We start from the raw sequence: 20,595 nt of genomic DNA, 5'->3' as shown, positions 1-20,595 counted from the left end.
AAAATTTAAATTTTTTTTAATTAAAAAAATTAAATTTTTAAATTTTAAATTTAAATTAATTCGAGGTGTTCCTAATTTAGAAATGAAGCAAAATAAATAAAAATATTTAAGCTAATTCAAGCTATGCAACTGGCGGCATAGCCAAAAAAACCTAAAAAATAACAATACTTATAATAACATCGTAATTAAACCCTTCTTAACTTTGAATCGATGATTTGGGAAGAAAGCATCTTATTCCGTACCCTATAACGTAAGAACCCGACAAGAAGATGTGTAACTTTTTTGACCGCCGCAAGTTCTGCGACGTAATATCCCAGAAATTTGACCACATGATACAGTAAAGTTTGTTGACCTTGTCTTGGATCTCCGTCGACGGTCGTGGTTGATGGCAGCCTGCCAAAGGACTTGTTTTTGGAGCAAGTTTGACGTTGGGATGGTATAGACAAAGAATTCATTATTCACGGAGATGGTTTGGTCAAGTCTACACCAACCATGAACCCAACAACCCATCATGTGGAGCTTGGAAGACAAGCAGCCAGCTGCGGCTTGGAAAATGGAAAATTTTATACTCAAATTGTCTCCTTCTCCTGGCTGAGTTTCAGGGAAATTTTGGGGTTATTGATGACTAAAGTTTGTGCTATATTTGAAAGATTTGAAAGTTATTTAAGTTATATAAAAATTTTTATTTTATTTTATAAATTGAAACTTTGATTTCACGAATTTCGTTAGGTGAGAGTTACGAAATCTTATAATCACAAAACCTTAATTCATAATAAATAAATAAAAATTATTTTAAATATTTCAATTAGATAATTTTGATTTTATTTTTTATAAATCGTTGGGATTTTTATAACAATTAATTATGCAGAAGGTAGTGCTAAGGGACAACCGCGTCTAGCAGTTGCTGGAGGTGCATCGCGGGATGCAAATAGCAACCGGCTAGCAGGTTTTACCTTCTAGTTGGGTATCTCCTTTTCACTACCTGCCGAATTGTGGAGTATTTATCAAGAATTAAATCTTCGTTGGATTAGAGGCTATAGAAACGTAGAGGTTGAATCAGATTTCTTATTAGTTCTCCAAAACATTGATAATCACAGCTCAAAGTTAGGTCAAAATGCTTGTTTATTGCAAGATATCAAGAAGCTGATTGATCGAGATTGGAATTATTCTCTCATCCACATTTATCATGAGACTAATCAGTGCACCAATTGAATAATCACCCATCATAAAAACTTCTTTTCGGATGACATAATATGAACTCTCCACCAGCAGGAATATTCAGCTATCTTTTAGTCAACAATTTAGGAATATCTTATTTAGACTGATGTAATTTGTTTTATTCCACAATATATATATAAAAAGATTCACCAAACTATTAAACTTAAGATAAAAAAAATATAGATATAGATATATTTTTTTTAATTCCTTCGTAACGTAGTATGCAAGTGATAATGCATGTTTGAAATAGTCTTGGTAGAGCCTTATCAAGCTGCATCTGGTATGGCGGAAAAGAGTTGACATAAAGTAAGAAAAAAAGAGAAAACTTTGACATCATCTCGTTTATACTTTATATGGAGAAACGCATTAACGTTTTGGTTACCCAATCTGGACTCAAACAAATACTTAGGGGGTGGCATTGTCGTAGCCGAGTGGTTGAAATTGAAAAATGCCTCTACTTCTTCTAGTTCCAGCTTTATGTTATCTATCTTCTAGTTCCATTCATTCATTAAAGTACTCTTTATTGACTGGAAAATTAATGCCTGCTGATAGACAATAGACTGACCCATTCCTCTAATGCCTTCTGTCCAAAATCTACAAAGAAGATATCTAGTTTGAATTTGATGATAAAGTTTTCAATGCTCCTGAAGATCTCTTCATTGACTTCTGTTACCCAACCCTTGTTCTTTTTCACAGTCGAGCCAAAGACGTAATGCATTAGGCAAGATACTGGAATGGCAATTGTAACAATCTTATTTAGACAGGATTTGATTGCCCAGTAATCAAGATAATGCGAGCTGCTAACCTGGAGATGAAAATCAGTGTTGTTTCATTGCTTTAGGAATAAACATCACATGAGAAGCTATAGCTAGAATTTAAATGTTGGAACAGAAAAGCTGGAAGTATTCATGAATTTCTATCACAATGTTTGAAATGTGCACAACAAGTTTAACCGCAGATAATAAATCAGCTCTTACGGTTTAAGACAGCTTATAGTGCTACAAGTTCAACCTTTTTTGGGCATGGCAGCAAGTCTGGTGTACATTCTTGCCATAGACTGGTATCCTCTGACATCGCCAGATCTTAATAGATTGCCTGTCCACAGGTGGGAGTGGTGTTTGTTAGGGATAAACATCAAAAGTAAACGCAGCTCAAAGTTCCATATAATCTATATAGCCATACAGATGCCAACATATCAAACCTTCAAAGAAACTACTAGTGCATAGATATGCCTACTCGATGTACTTCTTTAGCAGGGACCTAGGGGTTTCAGTTTCTCTCATATTTTTCCTTCAAAAAGGATCAGCCTCGTTATCAAGAAGTTAAAATGCACATAAATTCTAATAAGATGCCACGTTAATAACTGCGCAAGCATCAACAATTCCAGTTCCTTCTCTAATTTACTTGGAAGGAGCAGGAATGATAGAAATGAGGACAGCAAAAAGGGCAGGAGAAAAAGGACACTGTGGCTTGGCAAAACAGGAGAGATCTTAAATGCTTATGTATCCTTTTTGGAACAATAACATACGAAATTCACTTTTCATTTCTCCAATTCACCGAGGCCTTATTATTTGGCTAAAAATACATTTTTGAAACCACTGCCTATCAGAAAGAAATACATTCTTCAAGGACCAAAACTTTCTTGCATGATGATATACACTTCGGACATTCTTTTACAATTCCCCTAGGTAAAGTCATAATGTTGAAAACAGGGGTAAAAAAACACATTAAAATAGACCAACTTACCAGAATCACAATTAAGTGGGCTATCAGGTTCCGGGTGAGCCATTAAAGCTATTATAGCCCTACAAACAGACTGAAGTGTCCAAGCAGGGCTCCATGCATTCTTCAATATATCAAGGCAAATCTCTCCTGTCTGTAAAAGAGATTAACAAAAAATAAGACTAAATTCTCATATGAGCATCTTGGAAACTATTATGTTTCACATATCAATAATCTGTAGACCTTATCAGAAGAGGGATTCCTATGATATATATGGCAATAGAATGGATGACCAAGCTCCACCTTTTTCCACCAGTAAAACATGTCCTAGAGTAGAGTTTTCATTTATATACAAGATTGTAATGTTAAATTTACTGATTTTTATTCTCAATCTCTGACATTATGACTACCATTCCTCCATCAAGATCTCTCATTTTGGCAGTCATGGCTGCCAAGTTGAAAATCACCAAGTATCCCATATCCCCAATGAAGGAACAGAAGAACATTACATTTCAGTTTGATAGATATTAAGTTGCTATCATGGGCATTGATATATTTTACCTTCCTTCCATTTTTTTTCTGTCTTGATATTCAAGTAGAGCATATAAGGTTATGACTTATGAACTCATCGTATCAAAAGAATTCATACCTTGAAATGCACGTTGGGATGAAATATTTTCGTCAAGAAGCGCACTTGAGGAGGTTGCAAAGGATACTGCTCAGGAACAGCAAAAGCAAGCTGAAAGACTCCACCTTCATAAGGAGTCTCAGATGGTCCCTATATAAAACGTTATAGTTCAAACAAAATCAAACCAACTACTAAAAGCCTACACCATTTTTTTTCTTTCACTACTTTGCTTGAGCCAACCTTGATAAGAGCAGTCCACTTGAATATGTTGGAATCATCACAAACTAGTTGAATGTCCGGATCGGCCGCCTTTTCTCGCTGCACCTCTTTGTATTCCTTAAACAACCTTGCTCTTGATGCCTTCACATGAACATTCAACCATATTAATCAAGCAAAGAATTGCTTTTGACAAAAACCCACACTCAATTCTTAGGTAATCACCATTTATTTAATTAAATACACAACAAAATTACATAATTACACCAAGAAGAAACAGCAATCTACATAAATATCAGCTAACCTGCATCTTTGGGTTTGTTGCTCGAAGGAAGTTCAATTATACTTCAAAAAGTATATATATTTAGATATCAGCGTGACAGATTGCTGCAAAATTGAAAGCAAAACATAACATTGTTAACAATTTTACACCACAAAGCTAATCAGAGCCAATTTTTCGCGTAAATAATTAATTATCACCGGTTTGATAGAGATCAGATCAAAGAAGATATGGATTAAAGAAATTAAATTGAAACGATAATTGAAATTTTGAAAGGAAGAGAAAGGAAAGAGCTCATTAGAATCCTGACCTGGTGCTGAAGTTACCTGAGAAGAGAGAAAAGGAAAAGGCTTCTTTGCTCGTCTTTTACTTAAACAGAAAAGCTCGATGAGGGAGTTTTGATTCTGTGTTAGACGATCTATTTTTTTAATTCTAAATCGACGGTCAGAAAAGCATACGCGTGTACTAGGTTGTTGATGCTTGACCCGACCCGAATAAGATAACACTCCTGGAGGATGACGGAAGATGCGTAAGCAAACTTGGGGAAGTTGTGGCATAAACCCTAGACATTAGGAAAGCTTAAACCCCTCTGTGACAGCAGCTTAGGATCGCAAAAAAAGAAAAGCAAGAAAAAAAAAAGTTTCAATGGCTGGTTCGACGATTCTATCGAGATTATCATCGGCTCGGTTAAATGCGCTTGCTCTCAAGCTTAAGAGCAACAAATCAGTGGTACCCACGATTTCTCCATTGAAACCGAGCTCTCAGTCTCAGGTTTCTTCTTCAGTGAAGCGCATCACTGGGATTTCAAGGTGAGCTTTTTTACAAGTAGAAGTTTTTGGGGTTCTAAAGTTATGAACTTTACTATTCTCTTTTCTCCTTTTTCTGTTTGATTTCTGAGAGAAATGAGATGAAGGGAAGGTTAAATGGATTAAGTATTATAACAGTGTCTCTTTTTCCCTTACTCGCACGGAATTTTAGATTACCAGTGGAGCTGAGCTGCTTAATGTCAATGATGCCATTACACAGTGCAGTAGCTTCGGCTCGCCTCAGATCATTTCTTGCCGTAGAATCTCAGAGTTGGGGTTTGATTTCTCAAGGTCTCTCTCTCTCTCTCTCTCTCTCTCTCTCAGAAAACACATGAGGAATGATTTTATTGCTGGCACCCAGTGTTCATTGGCTTAGCATTGCCAATCATTAATAGAAAAAATGAACTGATTAAAGCGACATTTTGATCTCAAGAATTATTCCGGATGATTGGCTCTTGATCTCAACATTTTGATCTTCTAATCCGACTTGTCTTCAATGTTGCAGGTATCTCCTTGCCTTTATAACAGCACACTCTGTTTGTGGTTTGACAATGGACAAGATCTTTGTCATCACAGTGAAGTGTAGTTCCTTTCTGAAACTTGAAAAAATCTGTAAGGGTTAATAATTTTTCTCATTGTTTCATAATGATATGATGAACGCTGGAAAGTGTTGATCAATGGGGAGACAGAGAGACTTGAATTGTTATCAAGAAACCAAATCGATCTCTCGGATTGAGCTGAATCTTTTATCAGTTTCTGACTATGGTTCCCTTGTTGTCTTGCATTATCTTGCAAGGCTTGGTTTTTCTTCCTCGCTGTTCTACTGCTGCATTTCTATGAACATTTGTAATTTCAGACTGTTGGCAGGATGATCTCCATGCTCTCAAATGTTGGTATTGAATTTCAGGTTCTGAACGTTTTTTGGTCTTAACAAGAATTCTTGCATGAGTTAATCCAACTCAACATATAACGTACTAAGGCAAATGGTGCATAATCTGTTCCAGCGCCATTTATATGGAATTCAACACCGCCCTGCAATTCAGTAGGCCAAAAGCAAATTCCAGAGTGTAGCATATATTACAACGGCCATACAATTAAAAATGCCTACAGAAAATTTATGCCCCTGTTAAATTATATTACAAATGAAAATATAATGTCCATAAGCCTGAGAAGAAAAAGAAAAGAGCCTAAGAGAAAATCAAATCTCATAAAATCAACCTAACTCAAAAGAGTCGATCTTTCCATTTTCTCTACAGGGAATGTACATGGTTCCAATGCCAAACATGCAAAACAAATGGGCCAAGGGGCTGGTGAAGAATATATATATATTAGAAATTTAAAAAATATTTAAGATGAGGAAAGGGAGAAAATGAGAAAAAAGGAAACAAGTTAGCAACCAAAAAATATGTAATATAAAAAAAATGCAAAAAAGCAATTCCAGGTTCACATGCTACCAGCTCTTCCGGGAGTGGTTTTGGTTGATTTAATTTTTGCCATGTCAACAAGGTCTCCAAACAGCTTATCCTCTGGTTTTGAAGGCTTGCTTGGTGGAATGTAAGACGAAGTGGAAACCTGGTAGGAAGAATTTTTTAGGCCATTGTCATCTCTGATGGATAGCCCATACATTTGTTGATCAAGATACTGTTGCTGACCATAGCCATATACTCCCATCTGGTTGCCATACATTTGTTGAGGATACATAGAAGCCATCTGACCAGCTGGCATTTGCTGTGGAAGCATGCCCATATACTGTGCTCCCTGGATTGGTTGGGGTTGAAAACCAACAAACTGGCTCCCCTGCACAGCCTGGTTATTAATTGCTGACAAATGACCAGTCGTGATCGGCCGAATGTACATACCCACCACCTGATCACTTCCCATATGTTGAGGTCCTTGAGGTTGGGCATGTGTTACTAAAACTTGAGTAACCATTGACTGGGGATACTGAGCACCTGATACTAGGCTAGTGTCTGCTTGTGCTTCCCAGGGTGGTGGTGGTAGTGAGCCACTACTCTGGGCACCTTTATCAACATGCAAAAAATAAGCTTCATCAATTTTACGCTAGTAGTAGCAAGAACATAACTATTCAGACAACCAAAGAAGCCTAGAACATCACTACATGAATTTGGTGAGGGAAAAGTCCATGAAGATGTATATTAATGATTTCCCAAGTGAATGTGGCATGCTGTGATTACATGCATCAGTCCCTAAAAACAAGAAGGGCCTGTGCCAAAAGTAAAATGCTCTACTCATGCATAGAAAACCTCTTATAAACAGAACAAACCATAGACAGGTGAGGGGGGCTGCTGCTGCTGAACTAGCTGACCATTCCAAGCAGGACCAGTGCCTTGAGCATATGACTGCTCATATCGAGGTGATCCCATGTTTGGTGCAGTTCCATTTGCATGATAATTTTGCTGCTGCTGAATTTGAGGAGTCAAAGGGTTGGTTTGTCCAGCCAAACCTGAAGACTGGATGTTAACAGAATTGGACGTGTTGTTACCATCAGAAAACATATCAAAGAGAACAAGGGCATTCTGCTGTGATGCAGGAGTTGTTTGTTGCAGTTCCCCCAAAGGAACAAGGGCCAGTGAATCATCTGCCTTAGGTGAATTGTAGTCATCACCACTAAGCAGGTCCATTTTGGGATTGACTGCAGCTGGAGGAGTTGAACCATTAGTTGTAGGAGGAGCAGGAAGCAATAACTGATTAAATGGATGAGAACTTGCATCAGTGCTTGAAATGGATCTGCAAAGAAATCCTGTTAGTTAAAGCTTGAGCTATCAGAAACATCTGTTCAAGGGTTTCAGATAACCCCCAGATTAATTCAATGTCAATCCTAGCAACCTAACATTGGATAAGCAAATAAGCCATGCCTGACAAAGAGAAATACATGATTAAATATAAATAATTAAATCCAAAAATGTTCAAAGGTTTCCACTCCAACACAATCAACCACCTGCAATAAAAGTATCATATCTCAAAAACCTCAGCAACTAAACTCTGCTGAGAATTCCTCCAAACAAAGAAAAATTGGTGGTGTAGAATAACAAAAAAACCTTGTAACCAAGTTCCAGGGTGCTGACAGGGTGCTGACTACAAGAGCATGATTAGCACCAGTATTCCGGTAATGCTTAGGACAAGAAGTGTAATGCAGCACTCAAAACAGAAGTTATTATCCTTAGCATATTCTATCATTTTCTATAGAAACACAAAAGACCAATAATTTTAATCACCAAATCACTGCATAAGGTAATCCAGTTCAAAGAAGCCTAATTACCTCCCCTCAGACTGCTTGCTGCTATCCCCAGTATCAACTAGGGGACCATTGACATTCACGAGCTCTCTTGCAGGTTCAGGCTTAGGTCTCTCTGCTTGTAAAGAAGTTCCTGAAGCTATTGCTTCATGCTTTGCTAGTACCCGCTGCAAATCATCATTCAATGCTAAGCCTTGACATAGCAGTGACTCATCCCTACAAAAGATAAAAAGAATCAAAGGTGATAGGTGTTTTAAATGTAACAATATTTCACACATATCCTTCTACCATCCCGCAGAGGTTAGAAACTAACTACCAATGAAACTCTTACACCAGGCAATAAAATTACAAAGTCCTTAGGTCTCAATACTCCTGAGGATTTCACTCCCTCTTTTGGGCAAGCATTTTAATAAGTGATACTGGCACAATCACCTTAAGGACCAGGTAATACAAAAAGAATGCATCAAAAAACCAACACAGACAAGCTTGTCTGGGCCATGAAAACAGATGAGAGCATCAACGTAGAGAAAGGTACTAAGGGCCACTAAGCATAACTAAAGGAAGTTATAGTAAAAGAAAGGCTGTCCTTACGATGTTGAATTAACAAGGTGTACAACTCTTTGTTTGTAGGCACGGCACTGGTCCACTAAGTCAACAATCACCTCCTGCCTAAGTCCCTGAAATTGTAGAAGAAAGATCAATCAACATTAAAATAGAAAATGAACTTATAGAAAACCACAACATGCATTATAAGATTAGCAGAAGATTTACCAGCATGAAACCTCACAAACTTTTGGAAAGGTTTTTCACTATAAAAGATGAAAAAACATAAAGTTTAAACTGAAAAACTGTTTCAATCTGACCAATTTGAGCATTACAAACCAAATTATTACACAAATGTTTGTTACATTAAGACTTAAGTAGTCACTTTATATAAAATTAATGGCTTGTCAAGTAGAAACTACATTACTATGCTCTTGCGGGAACACAAAATCGTTTTAGCAAGTAAACAAAACATCTTCTTTTTCTCTAATTTCAATATTGTGAACATCTACCTCCTTGTTTCCAGGATCTAATGCATTTAGCATTTCTGCAAGGACATCCATAATACCCCGCGCGTTCTGAATTTCTGTCAAACTAATAAAAGAAACTCCAGTTAAAAGACTAGATGCATCATCAATGATAAAATACCAAGTAGGAAAAAGTGAATTAGCAATGTAATGTCTATCAATAGTATGACAGAACAAGTAGTCCACATTTTCGACTATTATAACTGCTCTAGTCCATGGAAAGTCCCTACTGCTTTATTTCCAGGTGAAAAGGGTATGCATTGCTGTGACAACACCACAGCCAAGTTTACAGGCTAAGGACAGGTAGCACTGCTGACCAAAACTGAGAAATTAAAACAAGTAGGAATTTTTCACGTAACAACTCACTTTGATCTCTCTAAAAAGTACATTAAGGAGTGCCTAAAAAGTTTGTTTTGACAATTACTTTATTTTAATATATAGAAGACATTAAATTAGCCATATGCAGTGAATGGAAAGAAATAGTATCCTTATTAAACAATTGAAATTCACTGCAAAACCGATATTAAAAACATAACTCAATAAACTTTGTAATTTATTTATTGGGTAATGATAATATGAATTTATTATAAGCAAAAACTTTCCGCTTAACCAGATTGCTGCAGCACAATCTCTAACAAAGACATCATTCAGCAAGGGAAGTTTAAAAAAACAAAACATAGGCCATCATAGAACTGAATAGGAATAATGAAAAACCAAAAAAAAAAATCACTCTGCTTTTACTACTCAGACAACTTAGGAACAACAAAATACCTCAGGGTTGGGAACTCAGACTCTGCAGAAGACTCGGCTGTCTCTGGCCGATCAGCATTGCGAATATTTTGAGGATAAGAAGACAAAGGTTGTGATTGAGGAGGTGTAAATACAGGTGCGGACCTCTCAGATCTCTGAGGGAATACTGCCCCAGCACGCTGAAATAATAAACCAATTTGGCTCAGAGAAAAAGAAGAGGAAAAAGGCCATATTATGTAAAAGTATTACTTCCATAACTGCATGTTTTAAATATAATGAGATAATCATGAATAAATGATAGCATATGAGGAAACGAATCCCAAGAAATGCAGCATGTCTGATACAGTTTGAGATGAAAGGCCTCAGCAGACATACCAACAACTCTTGGTATGCAACATAATATTGTGGATATCTTGCCCTTGCTCCTCCAAAAGCTTCTTGCCAAGTGTCAATAAGAATCAATATCTTCTCTTTGACATGAAAATCAGGCTACAAATGAGCAGAACAAAAACTGAGAACAAGTTTGACTAGAAGAAAATAAATACAAAATGGGAATTAAAATTACTTCCTACCTTTTTCTTTACTATTTTGACCATCTCATGAAGAACATCTCTCTCTGCAACATGCATATGGACAATGTCCCCACAGTTTTTTATGATAGTCTCTAGTAGCTAAACATAGCAAGTAGATCAAAATTTTTAAACAAGTTTAGTCCTATGAGACCAAAAGGTGCTAACAAAGATGAGAGAATTGATAATTATATCTAGGGATTAAGAGAAATCAATGTAAAAGTTCTCAAGAGCTTACAGTTAGTGCAAGAAGTTGAACTTTAGCATTTTTACTTCCGAGCTTCTTTTTTATGCCTTTCACAACATCTTTTGCTTGCCTGATAATAAAAATCATATTTGAATACTAAATTTAGTAAAGCACAAAAAATTCAAACTTAAAATATATAAATCCAACCAACTTCGCCTCCCTCCCTAGAAAGAGAAATTGAAAAAGAAATGCCAATATTAACCAGAAAATGAGGAAATAAACCATTTGGACCTTTCGGCTTTCACAAGAAAGCACAGTAAGTAAAAAGCAACCCGAGAAAATGATCAAAAGTAATTAAAACAACAATATTATATAACTTAATTACCACTAAGCTGACCATGTAAAAGTAACTCAAAACCTGGTTCGAAATTAAGAAATGAAAATCAACACATTAGGATGATAAGGTCACGGCCGCTAAAAATCATCTATCACATAGTAATCTTTCAACTCTAAGAAAAGTAGCCGAGCTCTATATCACCAGTCCATTTTTACATGAAATTAAATCCTCTAGCAATCAACAAGCGCCATATTTAAGAGCTGTATTATCAAATACATCAATGAATTAAATTACATATTGAACAAAGAAAAAGCAAAGCAAACCGATCAATCCTGATAAACTTCTTAAAACAAAATCTCTTACGTGTTATAAAAGAAAAGTCGGTCTTTAAATTTCGCTTAAATCTTCAATTAGTTGCAGAGTTAGAGGAGAAAAAAATTAAAAAAAAAAAAGAAATAAAAAACAGTCTAAGCAAAATCGAATACCGAAACAAGAAACCACACTAGATTCACCAATCATGATTTTCATTCGTGTAATAATCATCAAATTCACACGCAATCGTCAATAGAATCATAAGAGCTACAACAACTTCTCAAAAAAGAGAGGAGAGATTGGAATCCAGTGCGACGCGTACCCAGGGTCGTGATTGAGCATGTCGCAGATCTCGATGTTCCTAGCCCAATCAGGCCCGATCAGCATATCGCTCGTAGCCCTCTCCACCATAGAGTTCACCATCTTCGCTCACTAAAAGCAATTCGCACACGCAAAAAAGAAATAAAAGAAGATCAATCCGGTTCCGGTCACCGTTCGGCGCGATCGCAACGAACAGCAGAATATTCCGGAGACTCCTCCAAAAACACCCTCTCTTTATCAAACAAATCGAACAGTCCAAAAATCGGCAGGTCTCTCTCCCCCTTTCTCTTCTCCCCACCTCGCTTCCCTCACCTATTCTCTCTCTATTCGAGATCAAATCAAATAGTTTTTTATTTTTCCGTTGAGAGAAAAATTATTTCTGTTATCGTTTTTTAACTTTTTCTCAATTATTTGGAAGGTGAAGTGAAAAAATGAATGACCAAACAAAAGCGGCCACGTGTTATTAAAAAGGGTGCACGCACGAGCCGTATCTAGGTGTACTTATATTGATACCGATGGTTTTGCCGACCGCTTACATCAAACGGTTTTCTTTTTTTCTCGTTTACTGGAAGACTCGGTGCTTCGTGCGGGTGATTGCTGGAGTTTAAAAAACAAAAAAGGAGCTGCGGAACGGTGCCGTACTGATCATGTTCAACTTTGATGGAACTACTTTTACGTCACCGAGTGGGGATAGATCTATTCTTCACCGGCCAATGAAAAGACAGATTGGTTTCTTCTGAGTTGCGACAATAGACGACCTTCTATTAAAAAATTGTTCTTTGTTTTCTGATCATATTTTTTGGGACACATGAACTGTTTCCAAGTCAGAAAGCTTGCCTAACATTTACTTAAACAGAATAACTTTCTTTTAAGTAAATATATACATTTCGTCAAGTTTTAGTAATTCTTTTATTAATTCAATATAAGTATTAAATCAGTACATCAAATAATAGTCTATAGATTAATAATATTAATTAATTAATTTAATCATAAACATTTATTTAATTTAAAATAAAAAATATAAATTTAATAAATAAATATGTATTTATTTGATGTAGTATCTGATTTGAAGGGTTATTGTCAAGTTGACGAGAGTTCTACTTGTTTTGGATGTTCATAAATTCTACAAGGGGACAGTAAAGTACGAAAAGGATATATGATGATGAATTAATAAATTGACAAGAGGTCTTTTAGAAGGAGAATTTTGATAAACATGTGATCTTGGACTTTCAATTCTCTAAGTTGAGAGAGAATCATTCATTTATTTATTTTTTATAAATAATTTTACTTTTTTATTATTAATTTTAATTATTAAAAAATATAAAATCTTAAATCATATATGTAACAGTTCAAATCTAAGTATTTTTTCAAATTTAAATCATAATTCACGTCCAACGACATATTATTTATTAGTAGTGATTTATTTAAATTTTAATGTAAATTTTAATAATTATATTTACAAGAAATTTTAACACTTTTTGAAGTTATATTTTTTTTATTTAAATAACTTATGCAATCTTATTTAATTCCCGACCAAAATGAAGGTCGACAGAATCTAAGCAGGCACGGAAACGTCGAAGAGGAAAGCAACAAAATTACCAGAAAAACAGAACCACACAAGGTGTTGTCTTCCCGTCATTATAAAATTCTGATATAAATCTCACCCACTAATATCTCGACTGCCTACAGCCCACTGCATTAATTTTTATGCGGTCACGAATAATATATTTTGTAAAGTTGAAAGAACAGTAGGCATCACTTTATGGCAAGGCCAATGGCTTTGGTCACAAGTCACGACCACGGCATAATCGAGGGCCTGACTAGATTCTTCACTTGCTTTTTTAGGCCTAAATTTCGGGTTCCTTGCATGTTTCAATCATCATTGTCAATATCGAGTTTTGTTTAACAAAGGTAACAGCCTGCCAAGCAACAGGGTTCCAACAGTTTTGGCTGATCATTGAGCTTTGAGCAAATCCTTTTGGCAAAGGTGCAGAGGGGATCAGGGCCCCCATTTTTGCTTTTATGAACTCTACTTTTGCAATCTCCAATATTGGGTGCAAAAAAATTGGAAAATGCGTCCAGTTTCAGACAAGTTTCCATGGAAAGGAGACAAGGGTTCTCTCTCTAATCTCTATCTCCACCTCTCAAACCTTTGGGACTTTTTCCCTGCACTCCTGGGGTTTGCCTAGTGGTAAAATAATAGTAATAGTAATAATGATGATGATATCTATTGCAGATTAAGCGCTCTCCTTGCCTGGTGGCTCAGGTAATAAGTATGGATCTCTTTAGATTTGATAAAATGTAGCATTTTGCCTGGACTTTTATGTTAATAGTCTTCTTTTAATACCAAGCAAAGAAGCTATTTTCTCTTACCATTATCTCTTTATGGACTTGTAGATCTAACTTGGGTGTGTGAGTTTGTGCAGCTAGAACCCATGCTGGAAATTTGGAACAATGGAGATAACTAGCATTGGATCAGGACCAAAGGCCTTAAATTGCTTATTTTGGCTAACTGTTTAATTTCATACAATATATAGTGCTTTGGATTACAGAATTACAGAGTCGTTTGTCTATCTGCAAAGCTCATTGGCAAGAGGCAGATTCATGGCAAGACCTCTCACAATTTGTAGCCATACCTTCTGATACCAAGATGCTGAATTAAGCTTGCTCAATAAGGAACAGGTACTCGGACCGAAGAGGGACCAGATTTCATGTCCTCTAGGATGAAATTCAAGAGCATCTGGGATATAGGACCTTCTTTGCCTACAGATAAACACATAAAGGAAATTATTAATGCTATACGTTGTGACAAGGTAAAAGTTAAAGACCCTTTGTTTCTCGCTAAATGACTAAAGAATGGGAAACAAAAGATCATATTAAAAATGAAGTAATGGCTTTGGAAGGTGTTAGAATATGCCCAGTGATCTATTTAACATCTCTTTTAAGAAGAAGAGTGGTGCATCAGCTAGAAACTACCAAAGCAGCATGCTTTAGACTTCTTCCAACAAAGAGACCCTTAGCAAATAAGCCTGACTCCATAGAACAAACTGTGGATTAAATAGGAAAGGGCTTTCTCTTGCTACTACTTAGAAGGAAACAGAGGGGGACGAAGTACTCCAGGATCAAATATTTTAAGGCAGTTTGGTTAATGACACATTAAAATTCCAGAGGAAGCGCTTTTAAGTTATAATCCATCAGGAAGAAATGATGCAAGTCAAGTGTCAATCAACCAAAATGCAAGCCTGGTGTACTCCAAGCAAATTTCAATACAAGAAACTAGTTAATAAAGGTTGCACCTAATGTCACAGAGGAAATTTCTTACCATCACCGATGACCTGTTCATCCCACTGCACTACAGGGCGAACAAGGACTCCACTGCCAATAAGCATCATTTCATCTGCTCTTTTCCCCTCCTCAACACTCACATTATCCACTCTTATTCCATGAAGCTTCCCATCTCTCACCATTCCCTCTGCAAGAGCCAAAACTCTCTTAGCTGTGCAACCACTCAAAATTTTGTCAAAGTTGGGCATAAGAAGCTCTTTTTCCTTTGTGACAAATGCCACATTCATATTAGGCCCTTCAGCAACAAATCCATCATTATCCAGCCAAATTGCTGCATATGCACCTTTTTCTTCAGCTTCCATCTTTGAAAGCACATTTGGAAGGTAATTTACACTCTTCATGGTGGCAAACTGGGGAGGTTTCATGGGGACCGACGAAGTGACTACTTTGATGCCTTCTAAATCAAACAAAGATTGATCTTCAATCACTATGGCATAAAGAGCTGGTTGACAGCAGCCGGAAGGTGATAGTTGGAAGTCACCCGGTCCAGCTGAAATCCAGTATCTCAGTGATCCTTTTATACACTTCGAAGCACATACAGTTTTAACAAGGATTCTTCTTATAGTCTCACGATCAAATGGAAGGACAATTTTTGCCATGGATGCTGACCTTATGATACGATCAATATGTTGGTCTAATTCATAGAGGTATCTGCGATGTGAAAAACATGTAATGGAGCTTGATAAGTACAAAATAACATGTGAAATTATATTGAGGAATGACAAAGAGAACGACAATGACATGGGATTGCAATGACTTCTTCATTCTAACAATTCACAAAAACCTCATAAAGATATCTTTTCTCTAATTAGTTGCAAAAAACTCAATTTTCTTGACATCAAAGCCTCAATCTTGGTACAAACAAAACATTCTTAAACATATTCTAAAAAAATTATTAAATTCTTAGGGATAATCGTATTGTTCCCTGTTATGGACAGAGTTTAAGACTTGAATTAGCTACTTTCAAGGTTTTACTGCTTGGAAAGTAACAACAGAATGAAAGAATTTATCTTGTACTTCTCAAACAAGAAGGAAACTGCAACCTGACTACTGAACCATCATAGTGATGTAGAAAATAGTTGCATCTTAAAATTTATAAACATTAAATTATAAGATTGTGATTGTCGACACCATAATTTTAGATATAATGCCATTCCAACTTAGGACAAAAATAGTTCATTTTCTGCTGACAGATTCACTAACCCGTCCATTATTGCAGCAGTATCAAATACACCATGCCCCCTATGAACCATGTGATCATCCACAGGGATCACCATAGCTGCTGCATCGGTTATTATTCCACCAAAAATGCTTGAGTACATCGCCAGGAATTGCTGCTTTCCTTTATGGTTTTCTCTGTTCTGTTTTAGTTTTTCAATAGCCTTAACAAACAAAAAGTTTAGATTAAGAAAGAAAAAACAAACACTGACACCAAAGTATAAGAAAGGTAAAAAGAAACATAGATCTAATCAAGATTCAAGAAAGCAATAAAACCATATGATCCAAAGCTGTCAACTTTATTTCGATGTGCATCAAATTTTGATTCCAAAATTTCTTAATCTGCTTTATAGAATTGTCATGTAAGAAGAACAAGACTCTTGAAAAAGAGAAAAAAGGTGATTAAGAAGATAAACCTCTGAGCAAGACAGGAGAGGAATGTCTGATAGTTTATCAGTAGAATCTGCCAGAAAAAAAATAAAGACAAAATGGTCATACCCCAAGAGAAAATTATCCAAGCAAATGATGTGATACGAGCTGAAAAAAGACACTAACCGATCAAAGGTTCAGTTTGATTAGAACTTGTAGCGATTCTCAATTCTCTGACAGACCCTTCTTTCATAAGTGAAAGATTTCGTGGAAAAACACATAAATCATGCAAGTGATGGGTGTGTCTTGGAGGGAAAAGGGACATGTATTTTGGGAGAGAAGCTGACAGAGATGCCATGGAAGCTATAGAGTCTGTTCTTGAGTGACTGATGAACGAAGATGTCTTGTTTCTATTAGTAGGCTACTCAAGTAGTTGACTATAGTTTTAGCGGATTGGATTCCAATTGCCAAGAGTGAGATGACGGGATCAAGTACAAAACTTTGGCGGAGGAACCAGAAATGATGCTCAGCATTTATAGTGTTTAATGGCGCGTGGGGTCAAACCAAGATTCCTCGACCATCCTGGACCCATGGACCTATGGACCCTGGTCCATGGTCCATGGCGTGTACTTTTTTAATTTATTTTTAAAAAATTTTCAATCTCTTTTATTGAAAATGAGCAAATATAAGGTATTAGTGATTTATTTTGTTTAATTCGAGTATTGGTGATTATTTAGAATTTAAATCTTAATAAAATAAATAAAGAAGTTATACATTTTCGTCTTGATTCAAGATTTAAAATAATTAAAGTATATTTTATTGTTTGGATTAATTCCATTTCATTATTATAATGTTTCAATGATTGTCAATAAATTAAGATATAATCATTTAAAAAAATGTGTTTATATTTGATACAATGACTATCAATTAGACACTCAGGTGTGGACTCAAAAAATTTTTTAAGTAGTGTTATTAGGATGATACTCAAAATAAAATTTCGTCATTTCATGATCTATTAAAAGAGTACTCAGATTAAATTTAACACAATTTTTCTTAAAAGAATATTGTTAAGTACTATTATTAGTAGAATTTTGTTGCTATTGTCTGGAATCTGAGTATTGTAAGAAATTTTTTTTTCTTTTAAAATATCTTTTCATTATTTATTTATCTAAAATTATAAAATTGGTTAAAAATTACTACTCATTATTATAAATTAAAATATTAAAATTATATAATGTTACGTAGCAAATTATCAGGTTCAGTAACTAATAATATGACAATTATCTATTCATTGTTCAAAACTAAATATAAATATCCACAAGCCATATAAATTTAAATATGAAAATCAAATAATCAAATAATATATCTATAAAATAAAAAAATAAAAAGAAAGACTCCAAATTTTAAGATATTATTTGACATACAATATTATTTTCTGTTAGCTAGATTATAATTATGAACTTAAATTATCAAATTAATAAAAAAAATATTTAGACATTAAGTATTTAAAATTTTAATTTGAGTTGAAAATTACTTACCATTAAAATCTAGATGAGTTGTTTTGAGAGAGTAAAAAACACATCCAAATACCGAGAAGGGATAAGACTTCAATTTTTATATAGAGAAAGTAGTTTAGGATTTCTTTTTACCTGATCATATTCAAGATTAGTTTAGATTCCTGGTATACCTGATCATATTTTAAATCTTAAAGTAGATTGTGTGATTATGGTATTGACAAATATAAACCAAAATTATGGATTATGCAACGGCACTAGATTAATCATTACCCAATTGGCTTCAAACATTAGAGAAGGCCTAAATTATATCTGGTATACACGCTAACAATAAATACTACATACCTATAATAGTATTAGTAATAAAACATCAAAAATTACCTTTTACTTTTAATAAAAAACAAATTTCAATTAGATTATATTACTGTATAAACATCAACACAAGTTAAGGTCAAACACTTGACAAGGTTGGTTTATATTTACCTAAACTGATTTTACACATGATCAACTATATATTACTCTTTCAAGAGTTACTTCACGTCAAGAATTGAAAATTTTAATTATATATGATGATGGACAACCTCTAAATGAGACAATAACTATCGTATACAAAGAAATATTTAATAATTTACCTTCAGGTATATAATTTTTCTTCGCAATCAAAAATATTTCCAAACTATGGCTTTTAAGTTGTTCAAACACAAGTAAATAATTTTTACTTATGTAATACAACCCTCACAAAATTTTCAATATAGCATACTTTACTTTTTTTTTCCCATAATTGGTAGTATACTATATCATTTACCATACATATTGAATATTACACACTTTCTTATCATCTATGCATACTTTAATGTTAATAATTTAGTTAATTGTGTTGTTCTGATAACATCATCTACATAATTTAACAATTTGTTCAACTATGTTCTTCTAATAACATCAAACTGATGATTAAACTTTGTTCAAAATAATGATAAATTTTCATATAATATTTTGAATTATGTCCACAAAATAATGATGTTTTAGTGCAACATGCGGGAAACAGTCTAACAATAACATGGATTGAAAGACACTTTTATGTATAGGTACTAGAAGTCTACCCGTGCTATGCAACGGGTTTATAAAATTTTATAAACAGTTAATTTAATAAAAAGTAAAATTTGTATTTGAAAAAGCTTTATAAACAATTAATGAAGAAATATATACTAATTCATATCAATCCTATGTAGTAAACACATTACTTTGATGCCTTATAATTTAAAGCAAAAGATACAAATGATTAAATTATAGACTTGAGATTCTAAAAATAACTGAATCATACGACAAAATCTTAAAATAAATTTCTCTCAATATTAACAAAAAACAAAATAGTACAAATGCAATCATTATTCATTTTACTTTACATAATATTTATAATTCTCTTATGTTTCAAGTACTTAACTATTGTTCCTTTTAACTCATTTAAGCATTTAAAATGAAATCAAATGAATTTGTCAACAATTGATTACATTAACATCAAGACATAAAACAAAATTGCTTTAGTAAAATCACAAATTATTAAAATTCCCTAAATCAAGCTCATCAATTGAATTAAAAGCTTGAATAAAAAAATTAAATAAATCAAATAAATAATTAAACAATTCATTAGTTGATCTTCCGTATCTATTTGTATTACTTAAAAAAAATTCAAATCCTTAGATTGACATTCTCTAAAGTAAGCAAGTATTAATAGTGCATCTATTTGTTTTCAAATTGTTTTCATATTTTATTACTCAAATAATTTTAAATATTATGCTCAATTAAACTAATTTTATGAATGTCACTCGATTGATTAGTTAAAATAGACATGATTTTATTGGAACTAATTCTTAAATTATCAAGTACATCAATCAAATTTCATTGAGTTGTTGTGCTTTTTCTATGAACACGTGAATATTAAGCACTTTTTTGAATAGCAAGCTCACAAGTATAATCTCTTATGAATCTAAAAATTAACCATTTGTTAACTTTCTTGAAAACATAAATCATGGCTTTGCATCAAACTCTTGTCTCATCAGGTTGGGCTTGAAATCTATATTCTCTTCCAAGATTTTTTTTGCACAATAACTTTTTTTCGAACAAACAAATTCTTGCCCGATAATCACTTGAGTATTTTGAGATTTCATTATATAACCTTTACAGATTCTAAATCTTTCACATTTTGCGTACTTTGTATAATATTTTAAAGCCTTTTCTAATAATTGAAACTCCATTATAACAAATGGCTCTAAACATTTTTAATTATTTTGTTCACTTCTCGTGTTTCGTATCAATCAAATCTAAAATATTTTTACAACCATAATCATGATCAATCCTATAAACACTAAACTTTTCATCAACAAAATTGCCATTATAAATATACAACAAAAATTTAAAATTATCTTTTAGGACTCAAATTTTATTTTGAACAAAGAAAAGTAAAGGAATAACACTACATT

General features: G+C 34.1%; 4 protein-coding genes across 8 annotated transcripts; 1 reads left to right on the top strand and 3 right to left on the bottom strand.

The window, feature by feature from the left end:
- Nucleotides 1-1,536: 1,536 nt before the first annotated feature.
- Nucleotides 1,537-4,574, bottom strand: PEX4 (peroxin4). 4 transcript variants are annotated; one of them, XM_088809628.1, is made up of 7 exons: nt 4,375-4,574; nt 4,089-4,171; nt 3,809-3,928; nt 3,590-3,718; nt 2,965-3,094; nt 2,196-2,313; nt 1,537-2,023 (listed from the first exon to the last, which is right to left on the bottom strand). In XM_088809628.1, exons 2-6 carry the CDS (start codon nt 4,092-4,094, stop codon nt 2,225-2,227), a joined length of 474 nt encoding a protein of 157 aa, XP_088665754.1. In that variant the 5' UTR covers nt 4,095-4,171; nt 4,375-4,574; the 3' UTR covers nt 1,537-2,023; nt 2,196-2,224. The 4 variants fall into 4 exon arrangements, with proteins under 4 accessions (XP_088665754.1, XP_017983055.1, XP_017983053.1 ...); XM_018127566.2 differs by having other exon boundaries at nt 2,230-2,313; XM_018127564.2 differs by lacking the exon at nt 1,537-2,023 and having other exon boundaries at nt 2,101-2,313.
- On the top strand, nt 4,555-5,758 carry LOC18587942 (uncharacterized). 2 transcript variants are annotated; one of them, XM_007012012.3, is made up of 3 exons: nt 4,555-4,873; nt 5,043-5,161; nt 5,376-5,758. In XM_007012012.3, the coding sequence occupies exons 1-3, from the start codon at nt 4,710-4,712 to the stop codon at nt 5,393-5,395; spliced, it is 303 nt and encodes a 100-aa protein (XP_007012074.2). In that variant the 5' UTR covers nt 4,555-4,709; the 3' UTR covers nt 5,396-5,758. The 2 variants fall into 2 exon arrangements, with proteins under 2 accessions (XP_007012074.2, XP_088665755.1); XM_088809629.1 differs by having other exon boundaries at nt 5,043-5,758.
- A 162-nt stretch (nt 5,759-5,920) lies between these two features.
- LOC18587941 (ENTH/VHS/GAT family protein) lies at nt 5,921-12,029 on the bottom strand. The gene is made up of 10 exons (XM_007012011.3): nt 11,674-12,029; nt 10,754-10,832; nt 10,519-10,617; nt 10,322-10,435; nt 9,968-10,125; nt 9,182-9,263; nt 8,718-8,803; nt 8,151-8,342; nt 7,155-7,618; nt 5,921-6,891 (listed from the first exon to the last, which is right to left on the bottom strand). Exons 1-10 carry the CDS (start codon nt 11,772-11,774, stop codon nt 6,314-6,316), a joined length of 1,953 nt encoding a protein of 650 aa, XP_007012073.1. The 5' UTR covers nt 11,775-12,029; the 3' UTR covers nt 5,921-6,313.
- A 2,104-nt stretch (nt 12,030-14,133) lies between these two features.
- On the bottom strand, nt 14,134-17,097 carry ADCL (D-aminoacid aminotransferase-like PLP-dependent enzymes superfamily protein). Its single transcript, XM_007012008.3, has 5 exons — nt 16,791-17,097; nt 16,652-16,698; nt 16,221-16,399; nt 14,995-15,668; nt 14,134-14,435 (listed from the first exon to the last, which is right to left on the bottom strand). The coding sequence occupies exons 1-5, from the start codon at nt 16,960-16,962 to the stop codon at nt 14,341-14,343; spliced, it is 1,167 nt and encodes a 388-aa protein (XP_007012070.3). The 5' UTR covers nt 16,963-17,097; the 3' UTR covers nt 14,134-14,340.
- Between the last annotated feature and the right edge of the window lie 3,498 nt (nt 17,098-20,595).

Source organism: Theobroma cacao, chromosome 9 (assembly GCF_053813885.1).
Source record: "Theobroma cacao isolate CCN51 chromosome 9, ASM5381388v1, whole genome shotgun sequence".
Lineage (NCBI taxonomy): Eukaryota > Viridiplantae > Streptophyta > Magnoliopsida > Malvales > Malvaceae > Theobroma > Theobroma cacao.
This window is presented reverse-complemented; position numbering and strand designations above follow the sequence as displayed.